This window comes from Apodemus sylvaticus, chromosome 3, assembly GCF_947179515.1.
Source record: "Apodemus sylvaticus chromosome 3, mApoSyl1.1, whole genome shotgun sequence".
NCBI lineage: Eukaryota > Metazoa > Chordata > Mammalia > Rodentia > Muridae > Apodemus > Apodemus sylvaticus.
In genome coordinates, this window is record NC_067474.1 from 148,394,111 (window position 1) to 148,405,650 (window position 11,540).

Consider the following 11,540-nt stretch of genomic DNA (forward strand, 5'->3'; position numbering starts at 1 on the left):
CTTCCGGATCCGCGAGCCTGGATGATTAGGAGGCTGCTCGTGGCCAGTGCGCAGAGAGGCTGAGACGCGCGCTCTCCGGGCTCGGCTTCTCCAACCCACAATCCCTCGTTCTGCAGGTTCACATCCACAATGCGGTGCTGGCAGGGGGCGTGGCCGTGGGGGCCCCGAGTTGCCTGATTTCTTCTCCTTGGATTGCCATGGTGCTGGGCCTCGCAGCTGGGGTGATCTCCATCTGGGGAGCCGAGTGTCCGCGGGTAAGGAGCGGATAGGCTGCTACTCTCTGCTTTGCCTCAATCCGGTGGTATCTAGGTCACTCAGTCGTTCGTGGATGCATGCAGCAGGTATGGGCACTTTCTAAGGTCAGAGACAAGGCCGGCCATGCCCAGAGACATTTTTGTCCATCATTTTAATTTTAAAATAAATTAAATTGTAGCTGGGCAGTGATGGTGCACATCTTTAATCCAGTACTTGGGAAGCAGAGGCAGGTGGATCTCTAAGTTCGAGGCCAGCCTGGTCTACAGTGAGCCTGTAGGTCCAGTACAGCCTGGGCTACACAGAAAAACCTTGTCTCACGCAAACAAAAAACCAAACAATTAAATAATATTTATGTGTTCATTTGTTTATTAGTTATTTATTTTAAATGCCAGTAGAAGTCAGAGGATAACTTGGATAAGTCTGTTCTCTACTTCCACCATCTGGGTGCTGGGACTTGAACTCAGGTCAGCAGGTTCCGGAGCAGGCAAATGCCTTCCCACCGAGCCGTCTCCTAATCTAGGTGTATGTTTTTGAAGCCTGAATCTAGATAATGTTCCTACTCAAAGAAGAAGTTGCCAACAGTTTGCTTTGGTCAAAGTTAAGTTCCTCTGCTTTCTGCTTCTCTCTCTCTCTCTCTCTCTCTCTCTCTCTCTCTCTCTCTCTCTCTCTTTGTGAGAGAAAGTTTCTCTATGCAGCCCTGGCTGTCCTGGAGCTCACTCACTCTGTGAGGCTGGCTTCAAACTCACAGAGGTCTGCCTGCCTCTGCCTCTTCTTCTTCTTCTTTTTTTTTTTTTTTTTGTTTTTTTTTTGAGACAGGGTTTCTCTATGCAGCCCTGGCTGTCCTGGAACTCACTCTGAAGACCAGGCTGACTTTGAACTCAGAAATCTGCCTGCCTCTGCCTCCCAGAGTGCTGGGATTACAGGTGTGCGCCACCACCGCCCGGCTTGCCTCTGCCTCTTCAATGCTGGGATTAACTAAAGGTGTGCGCCACCACAGCCCAGCTTTTTCTTTCTTTTAACTATTTAATCAGTGTGAGGGTGTCAGATACCTTGGAACCGGAGTCACAGACAGTTGTGAGCCACCGTGCGGGTGCTGGGAATTGACCCTGGGTCCTCTGGAACAGCAGCCGGTGCTCCTAACCACTGAGCCATCTCTCCTGCCTGTCCGATTTTCATCTACAGTGGGAACAAGTGTTTCTTCTCTTATCTCTTCTGACTTTGAAACCCTGAGATGAGAGCAGTTGTCACATAGTAGAAATGGTTCAGAAGGTGACAGATACCACTGGGCATCTGTCCTGTCTTAGTTATTGTTTTTAGCGCTGTGATAAAATACCATGACGAAAAGCAACTTGGGGAGAAGAGTGTTTATTTGTTCTTACAGTTGGTAGTCTGTAGCAGTACCTAACTAATTACTTGGATAGATCCCGACAGACGCGGTGTGCTCCTCGCTACCCACCACAGCGTTCTGGGTTCCTGAATGAAAGACACACATGCAGCCTTTATATTTTGATATGTCTAGAACAGCTCAATGGCTGAGCTGCTTCCTAACCTTTATGTGGCGAATCCACCACCTTCTGATATTCCTGAGTTATTACTTACTAAATCCAATATTCTATCTCTGCTGCCCTGGACTCAGCTGGGGAGCCCTCTTGGGCCACTATCTGTCCCCCACCCCCCCACCCCCACCCCCAGCTGCTCCATGGCCACTGTGCTCTGTCCTGCATTTTCTCAAGTGTGGTATCTTTTTCCTCCTTCTCCCAGCATAGAGATTCCTCTTTCCTCCACAGAGAAAGGAGTTTCAGTTGGGGAAGTGCCTCCATGAGATCCAGCTGTGGGGCATTTTCTCAATTAGTGATCAGGTGGGGAGGGCCCTTTGTGGGTGGTGCCATCCCTGGGCTGGTGCTCTTGGATTCTATAAGAGAACAGGCTGAGCAAGGCAGGGAAAGCAAACCAGTAAGAAACATCCCTCCATGGCCTCTGCATCAGCTCCTGCTTCCTGACCTGCTTGAGTTCCAGTCCTGACTTCCTTTGGTGATGAACAGCAATGTGGAAGTGTAAGCTCAATAAACCCTTTCCTCCCCAACTTGCTACTTGGTCATGGTGTTTGTGCAGGAATAGAAACCCTAACTGAGACACCAGGCACAGGGGAAAGGCATTCCTTGCGGAGGCAGTGCCTTCAAATGCTCAGTGAGAAGAGTGTGTGGCCCAGCTGAGAGACAGGTACGGTCACAGCAGGATTGGGTTAGTCAGGACGTTGGTGAGACCAGTATCTCAAGAGGTAGGAAGTGCTGGGATAGCTCCAGGAATAACCGGGGGTCTGGATGTCCCTGCTAGTGACACAGGGGACAGTAAAGAAAGAAGGAACCTGAGGAAATTTCCTTTGTCTCCTCAGACCTGCTGAGGGCAGGAGTGGAGGGACTGTGGGAGAGACTGCCATGTGGACAGATGCTGTCACCCTGACGTCTCCTCTCCTGTTGTCTTGTGGGTGGCACTTATGGGGGACATTTGGCAAGAACTAGAGACATTCTTGGTTGGCATGCTGCTGAGCTGTAGAAACTAGAAGCCAGGGTTATGGCTTAACACTCTGCAGTATTGGTCCCCCTGTCCCCACATAGACTTAGCCTCAAAGATGAATGACATCTGTGTCAGACTTTCTGTGTAGAATGGGACATGAGACAGTTAGCACTGGCAACTAACTGTTGGCTGTTTTCCTTGGCTCTGTCACCGAATACCACCAAGAAGCAACTTAAGGGGGAAAAATTTTATATTGGCTCATGGTTTGCAGGGATACCGTCCACCATGGTGGGGAAAGCATGGCCGCCAGCAACTCTCTGGCGGTGGGAGTGTGTAGCAGCTGCTTGTTCACATTTAGGTGGACCATGAAGTCAAAAGCTTGGAGATGGAGCTACCTTGTAACCCACAAGACCCAACTCCTAGGAACTTAACTTCTACGGGCTCTCTCTCCTTAAAGGTCTTATAATTCCCTAGAACAGGACCATCATGTGGAGGGGGTAGATATTCAATCCCATAAGCCTGTGGGGGTCATGTCACATTCCAACTGTGACAGTGTCACCTGGGAGTTTGTCAGAATAGCAGAATCCCAGTCCCCATAGTCACAGCCACTGAATCCTCTGTGTGTGTGTGTGTGTGGTGTATGTGTGTTTATGTGTGTGTGTATGGTGTATGGTTGTGTGGTATGTGTGTGTCTGTGTATGTGTGTCTCTGTGTGTGTGCATGTGTGCGTGTGCGTGTGTGTGTGTGTGTGTGTGTGTATGATGTATGTCTGTGTGTGTGTGCACGCCTGCTCTTGCATCTTGTAGACAAGCTCCCATTGACCTACCTCCTCAGTCTTTCTCAGCATCTGAAAATAAGGATTTCATTTATTTTTATGTGTATTGGTGTCTTGCCACTGTGTATGTGTCTTAGTCAGGGCTTCTATTCCTGCACAAACATCATGACCAAGAAGCAAGTTGGGGAGGAAAGGGTTTATTCAGCTTACACTTCCACATTGCTGTTCATCACCAAAGGAAGACAGGACTGGAACTCACACGGGGCAGGAACCTGGAGGCAGGAGCTGGTGCAGAGGCCATGGAGGGACGCTGCTTACTGGCTTGCTCTCCCTGGCTAGCTCAGCCTGCTTTCTTATAGAACCCAGGACCACCAGCCCAGGGACAGTACCACCCACAATGGGCTGGGCCCTCCCTGCCTTGATCACTAATTGAGAAATGCCTTACAGCTGGACCTCATGGAGGAATTTACTCCTTTCTCTGTGACGACTCCAACCTGTGTCAAGTTGACACACAAAACCAGTGGCACAGGATGTTTGTGCGCCACATGTAGATGCTGAGTCATCTCCCCAGGCCCCTCTTCTGGGCATTTTAAATGTTTCCTGGGCAGATGTGAATGCACCCTTAGGGCTCCGTGTTCACTCCCTTTGGTGCCCCTGATGTCAAGGACCGGTGGAAGAGTTGGGAGGGACTGTGGGTCTTCCTTATAGGTCTACTTATAATGCCATTTTGGTTCCAGATGTGTTTGAACCACATGCTTCAGAACCCCAGTGGGACCCACTACACCTTCGGCTTGCCGGGTCTGCTCGGAGCGCTCGCCTACTACTGCCTTCAGATAATAACAGAGACCGGGACCGCAGAACTCTGGTGGGTTGCTTTGCATCTTCTCTTAACCTTTATCCAACTTGGGAGAAGATGTATCAAGTTATTCAGAGAACCTTTTGGTTGCTGTTGTTGTTGTTGTTGGTGGTGGTGGTGGTGGGTTTTTTGTTTGTTTAAGATTTATTTTATTTATGAGTACACTGTAGCTGTCTTTATACACACAACAGAAGAGGGCATCAGATCCCTTCAGTTGGCCACCATGTGGTTGCTGGGAATCGAACTCAGAACCTCTGGAAGAGCAGTCAGTGCTCTTAACTGCTGAGCCATCTCAGCCCTTGTATGTTTTTCAAGATGTTGGTTTTTTGTGTAGCCCTGGCTGTCCCGGACCTCCTTCTGTAGAGCAGTCTGGTCTTGAATTTAGAGATCCACTTGCCTCTGCCTCCTGAGCACTGGAGTTAAAGGTGTGTACCATCACTGCCCGGGCAGCGGCTTCTTCTTCTTCTTCTTCTTCTTCTTCTTCTTCTTCTTCTTCTTCTTCTTCTCCTCCTCCTCCTCCTCCTCCTCCTCCTCTTCTTCCTCCTCTTCCTCCTCCTCCTCTTCTTCCTCCTCTTCCTCCTCCTCCTCTTCCTCCTCCTTTTCTTTTCTTCCTTTTTTCTTCTTCCTTCTTTAATTTTTAAAAAAGATTTATTTATTCATTATACGTAAGTACATTGTAGCTCTCTTCACAGACACCAGAAGAGGGCATCAGATCCTATTACAGATGGTTGTGAGCCACCATGTGATTGCTGGGATTTGAACTCAGGACCTCTGAAAGAACAGTCAGTGCTCTTAACCACTGAGCCATCTCTCCAGCCTTTTTTCCTTCTTCTTTCTTCTCCTCCTTCTCCTTTCTCCTTTCTTCTTTCTTCTTTTTCTTCTTTCTTTCTCCTTTTCCTCCTCCTCCTCCTCTTTCTTCAAATTTGAACAGAGTTTTACACTGTAGCTTAGATTGGCCCAGAACTCACTCATACCTCAGCTCAGATATGAGTCACCATAGCCGGCTTCAGAAATGTTTCTAACCTATCTTGTCTGGAGCTGCCAGTTCTCCTGTGCACATCTCAAAAAGGAGCAGCTTGAGAGGAGAGCCCAAGTACAAAAGTTTGGAGACTCCACAAATCTAAACAGAGCAGGCCAGAGGCAGGAGGATCTCCATGAGTTCAAGGCCAGTTTGAGCTACAGAGTGAGTTCCAGGACAACCAGGGCTACACAGAGAAACCTTGTCTCAAAAAACCAAAAACCAAGCTGGGCATGGTGGTGCATGCCTGTAATCCCAGCACTTGGGAGACAGAGGCAGGCAGATTTCTGAGTTCAAGGCCAGCCTGGTCTACAGAGTGAGTTCCAGGACAGCCAGGGCTACACAGAGAAACCTTGTCTAGAAAAACCAAAAATCAGCTATCCGGAAGAAGCAAGAAAGGCCACGAAGCCATTCCTGTGCTTGTGAAGGCTTTGGGGGGTGGAGGGATCGAAAACTACACCCAGTGGTTCCAAGTTCTTGTAATTCATAGGGTTCAGAGAGGAGGCTAAGCACAGAATGCAGTTGTATTATATGCTGAAGTACACAGGCAAGGGTCGTGCCCTAGTAGATGCAGATCTGCTCTCTCTCTCTCTTTTTTTTTAAAGATTTATTTATTTAGTATATGTAAGTACACTGTAGTTGTCTTCAGACACACCAGAAGAGGGTGTCAGATTTCATTTTTCATTACAGATGGTTGTGAGCCACCATACTGGGATTTGAACTCAGGACTTTCGGAAGAGTAGGTAGCTCTTAACCGCTGAGCCGTCTCTCCAGCCCTCTCTCTCTCTCTCTTAAATATTTATTGTTATATGTAAGTACACTATAGCTGTCTTCAGACACACCAGAAGAGGGCGTCAAATCTCATAATGTATGGTTGCTAGCCACCATGTGGTTGCTGGGATTTGAACTCAAGACCTTCGGAAGAGTAGGTTAGATTCTCTCCTACCTACAGAGCCATCTCTCCAGTCCTGCCTTCTCTTTTCTTGTGTTCCTACCTGCCTGAGGAGTGTTGGACTGAGAGAAGGAGAGAGAGAGAGGAGAGAGAGAGAGAGAGAGAGAGAGAGAGAGAGAGAGAGAGAGAGAGAGAGAGGAGTTTCCAAGAGGCTTGATTGATTGGGGGAAGGGGTGTGGCTCACCCCAGGGAGTGCTTTCCAGCCTTTAGCACCACACAAGCTGGGAATCCCAGAACTTGGAAGGTGGAGGCAGGAGGACCAGGAATTCAGTCATTCTCTGCCTGGCAGAGGTAGAATCTCCCACATAGCGCGTTTGAGGCCAGCCTGGACTTAGTGAGATGTGAGGCGAGCCAGCCGCGGTCCCGAGCCTGATCCCAGCAGCGGCTGGGCTCCAGCTGACCCACAGCGTCTGTGCCGAAGAGGGCTGCGGAACTGCCTCTCTACAGGAGCCTGGCAGCGAGGTGCCAGCCGGGGGAAGGCCACTTGGTTTCTTTACAGCCCTTCTGGGAATGTCACCACTAATGCCATCTGTCACGTTTGTCCCCGATGTGTATGGCCCCATACCTGAGTGGCTTCTCTGCTTTGTCCATTCTAGGATTGTCACCCAGACGGTCAGTAACATCGGCGCTCTCAGCTTTGCTGTGGCCATGGGAATGGTGACCGGACTCCTCACAGGTTAGTGCAGTACCAGCCTTCCACCACTAGATGGTGCCCTGGGACACACGTTCAGGCCCGGCCCCTTCCTCCCGGCTCACCTCAGAGGCTGCTCAAATGATCATTTTTTAGAAGTGATTATCTTTTATATTTTATTTTATGTGTATGGGTGTTTTTCCTGCATGCATGTCTATGTAACTCTTGCATGTTTGCTACCTGTGGGGGCCAGAAGAGGAAGACAGATCTCCGAAGCAGGAGCTACAAATAGTTGTGAATCACCATGTGGGTGCTGGGAGTTGAACCTGAGCCCTCTGGAAGAACAAGAACCTTTGCGCCATCCCGTCAGCCCCTCACATGCTGGTTTTAAAAATCAAAAGAATCAGGTCTGGAGAGGTGGCTCAGGGGTTAGGAGTGAGCACTGGCTGCTTTTCTAGAGGTCCTGAGTTCAGGTCCCAGCACCCACATGGTGTCTCAGAACCATTGTAAAGGGTTCCGATGTCCTCTTCTGATGTGTCTGAAAACAGCTACAGTGTACTCATAAAAATGAATATATTTTAATTTTAATAAATAAAATATTTATTAAAAATTATAAAGACCAAAGAATCAAGAGTTGTGGGGCATGCATTCAAGAGGCGGTGGCAGGCAGATCTCTGAGTTCAAGGACAGCCTGGTCTACAAAGTGAGTTCTAGGCAAGCCAGAGCTATGTACATGAGACCCTGCCACCCCTCCCCCACACTACAAAAAAACACAACAGAAAATCCAAGGAACACTTGATTTCAGAACTAGAAAGGTCTCCAGAGGTCAGCTGCTGCCAACCAGGCCAGAGATGGCCAGGACCCCCCTGGAGTTCTAAGTGGAGCAAGTGGCACCCCTGTGCCCACGGGGAGTGACTGTGCCCTGCTTATTCACACGGAAGCCCAAGGAACCCTTCAGGCCTCAAGCCTGCCTTTCGTTCCCTGACGGCATCCTTATGCTACGGAACTTAACAGATGTGCATCCAGGCTCTCCTATGAGCCAGTTACTCAGGACAACAGGGCACGGAACGATTCTCCAGCCTCCCAGAGTAGACACTCCAGTCAGCAAGTACTCACAAAGCATCCAGTTCTTCACAGGAAGTCCCTCCTCCCTTCCCTCCCAGCTCTCTTGCTTGCTTTCTTTTTTTTTTAAAGATTATTTTATTTATGAGTACATTGTTGCTGTTTTCAGACACACCAGAAGAGGACATCAGATCTCCTTATGGATGGTTGTGAGCCACGATGTGGTTGTTGGGATTTGAACTCAGGACCTCTGGAAGAGCAGCCAGTGCTCTTAACCGCTGAGCCATCTCTCCAGCTCCCTTTGTTTCTCTAGACACTGCCCCACTCAGTAGCCCAGGTTGCCTCACTCAGTAGCCCAGGCTGGTCTTGAACTCTCCTGCCTCAGCAGGCTTGAATGCTAGGATTACAAATGTCACCGGCTTTCTGGAGAGCTTTATGTTTTGCTGGTGTCAAAGGAGCACAACAGAAAAGTGATTGGTACCGAGAGAGCGAAGCCAGGTTAGCTTCCCTTCCGCTGTTCACTCTTGACATCAGGGAATCAGTCATTAAAGACCAGGAGGGCTGGAGAGATGGCTCAGCAGTTGAGAACACCAGCGCCTCCTGCAGAGGATCCAGATGCGGTCCCCAGCACCCACATGGTGCTCACAACCAGTTGTAAATCCAGGTCCAGGGGTCCAACCAAACTCCCTCTGATGACCTCTGTGGGCAGCGAGGGCGTCGCTCTCTGTGATAGCTCTTGTGCTTGAAATCACAGCCATCATTCCTCCTCCTTCCTCCTCAGCTTCCTATTCCCTCCCTTCCTCCCTCTCCCTCCCTCCCTCCCTCCCTCCCTCCCTCTGTCCCCTTCTGAGATTCACTGTGACCGGTGGTCCTCCTGCCTCTGCCTCCTGAGTGCTGGGTTGCAGGTATCTGCCATATCCCCGTTTGCTAGGGTCCTTCTAGTTTGTCTTGGGGAAGGGTGTCGGACCCAAGACCATGGCATACTGCTGGGTGCAGCCTCTTTGGAAAAAAAAAACTTTGGTTCTTTGGAAAAAAAAAAATCTTGCCTTCGTGGTTCCTAACCAAAGCCTATAGAATGAACTATAGAATGAACTATAGAATGAACTATAGATGTCCAGACTAACAGACCTGCTGGGCTTAGGTTTATTTGTCTCAAAATTATGGGGAGGGCAGATTTCAGTTGAGATATTGTCATTTTCATAGAATATTTCAGTGATCTCTCATTATGATTATTTATTATTATTTTTTGTTTTCTGAGACAGGGTTTTTCTGTGTAGCCCTGGCTGTCCTGGAACTCACTCTGTAGACCAGGCTGGCCTCGAACTCAGAAATCCGCCTGCCTCTGCCTCCCGAGTGCTGGGATTACAGGCGTGCGTTGCCACCATGCCCAGCTCAGACGTCTTGAGGTAACAAATGAGCTCCGCATATCTGAACATTGAATTGTTTATTTAAGGTTGTCTCCTAAGTGTCAGAGTGTGGCGGGCCCCCCACGCAGCCAAGTACTTTGATGATCAGGCTTTCTGGGAGGTAAGATTTTTAAGCTATTAATATGATACGTGTGTGTGTGTGTGTGTGTGTGTGTGTGTGTGTGTGTGTGTGTGTGTATGCCCCCACGCACGCAAGGAAATCAGAAGACACATGGCTGTCTTCTTCAGGTACTCAAGGCTTGAAATGGAGTTCCATTGGAGATTAAGTCACTTGCCAAAATGGCAGAGCCAATCAGGACACTGAGGGACACAAATGAGTGTATTTAGTTCTAAATGTGTGGTGGGCACCTGCTGGAGAATTGTCTCCAGGCCGGGATGTTACCATGCGGCCATTTTACCTATTTTCTGTCACTGTAATGTAGGAAAACAGACCAGGGCTGCCTGTGCTCCCAGTCATATAAACACCAGAGACAAGGGGCTGCTGTGACTCCTTCAGTGTCATAAGCACCATATAGAAAACACCAAGGAGAGATGGCTCAGTGTTTAAGAGCACTGACTGCTCTTCCAGAGGTCCCGAGTTCAATTCCCAGCAACCACATGGTGACCATCTGTAATGAGATCTGACGCCCTCTTCTGGTGTGTCTGAAGACAGAGACAATGTACTCATATACATAAAATAAATTTTAAAAAATCCTGAAAGAAAGAAAGAAAAAGAAAACACCAAATGGAATGAGCTATTGCTTATGGGAGTAGTGAGTCCCGGCCGCTGGAGGTATTCAAAGAAACGATCCTGTGAAGTCACGACCCATGGGCTGGGTATGCTGGCCCATGCCTGCTCTCTCAGCAGCGGGGAGGCTAAGGACAGAGGGTGGCAGGTTTGGGGACAGTGCTGGGGTTGGGGAGTGGCTAAGAGTGTCTGCTTCTCTATGAGGCTCTGGCCTCAGTGTTACTAGTGGTTCCTGTGACACACACCCTGTAACTTCAGGGTCACCTCTGGCTTCTTCTGACACTGCACACATGTAGTTCACACACACACACACACACACACACACATGAGTATCCACACGTGAAGGCAAGAACAGGCTGGAGGGATGGTCCAGTGGTCAGGAGTCCTGGTGTTCTCCCAGAGGACCTGGTTGGATTCCTAGAACCTGCATGGCAGCTCATAGCTCTCTAACTCCGGATCTAGGGACTGGATGTTCTCTGATAACCATGGCAGGAACCATGAATGTGCACAGTGCACAGACGTACATGCAAGCAAATCCTCCACACACGCAAATTTTTTTTAATTAAAAATAATTAAAGCTGGGTGTGACTGGGCATATCTTAAGTCCTAGCACTGGGAAGACAGGGCAGGTGGCTCTCTCTGAGTCTGAGGCCAGCCTGCTCTACAGAGTGAGTTCCAGGGCAGCCAGGGCTATATAAACTCTTGTCTCAAAAACCAAAATCAAAATCAAAACAAAACAAAAAACCAATCAAGTAAAAATACTAAATTAAAACAAACGTTCTTTGCCTTCACAGTTCCCTCACTTGGCTGTTGGATTCTAAGCAAAAGCGTCTGAGGAGGAGGATGAGCGAGGAGAAGCCCTTTCTTGGCATCCCATTTGTCTGCATCCTGTGTTACAAGAAAGGCTTCAAGAGGTCATCTAAGTTTAAATTCTATGTTTGGTTCCATGACAGATTCTATCAATACTTTTGGCTGAAGACACCTCATTAAAGTTCTGATTCAGTTCTATCCACAACAGCTTCCTTCTTTCCACACTTAATAAGGCCGCTGCCCAGGCTAACTCCTGGCTCCAGGGAAAGTAAGAGCCCTCCCCTCTGGTCACTGCATTCAGGCTTTGGATTCGGCGGTTTTACAAGGCCCTCAGCCTTCCACAGACTGTGTTGTGGAGAGAGAGAGGGGCTGGACGGGGAGGAAGGGAGTTCCTGTGAGGTGGACTCACCCTGCCTCTGCCTCCCAAGTGCTGGGATTAAAGGTGTGCGCCACCACTGCCCAGCTCCGAGTCAGACTCCAGCCCTAGAAATCGTCACCTAAGATACTTAGATG

General features: G+C 49.0%; 1 protein-coding gene across 1 annotated transcript in view; it reads left to right on the forward strand.

Moving 5' to 3' along the window:
• The window catches only part of LOC127681456 (blood group Rh(D) polypeptide), a 28,878-nt gene extending 17,653 nt beyond the window's left edge, over positions 1 to 11,225 (forward strand). The window contains exons 6-10 of the mRNA XM_052177720.1: positions 117 to 254; positions 4,282 to 4,409; positions 6,967 to 7,046; positions 9,517 to 9,590; positions 11,012 to 11,225. Of these exons, the coding sequence (XP_052033680.1) occupies positions 117 to 254; positions 4,282 to 4,409; positions 6,967 to 7,046; positions 9,517 to 9,590; positions 11,012 to 11,038 (447 nt within the window). The 3' untranslated portion in view covers positions 11,039 to 11,225. The remainder of the gene's footprint in view (positions 1 to 116; positions 255 to 4,281; positions 4,410 to 6,966; positions 7,047 to 9,516; positions 9,591 to 11,011) is intronic.
• The last annotated feature ends 315 nt before the right edge of the window (positions 11,226 to 11,540 follow it).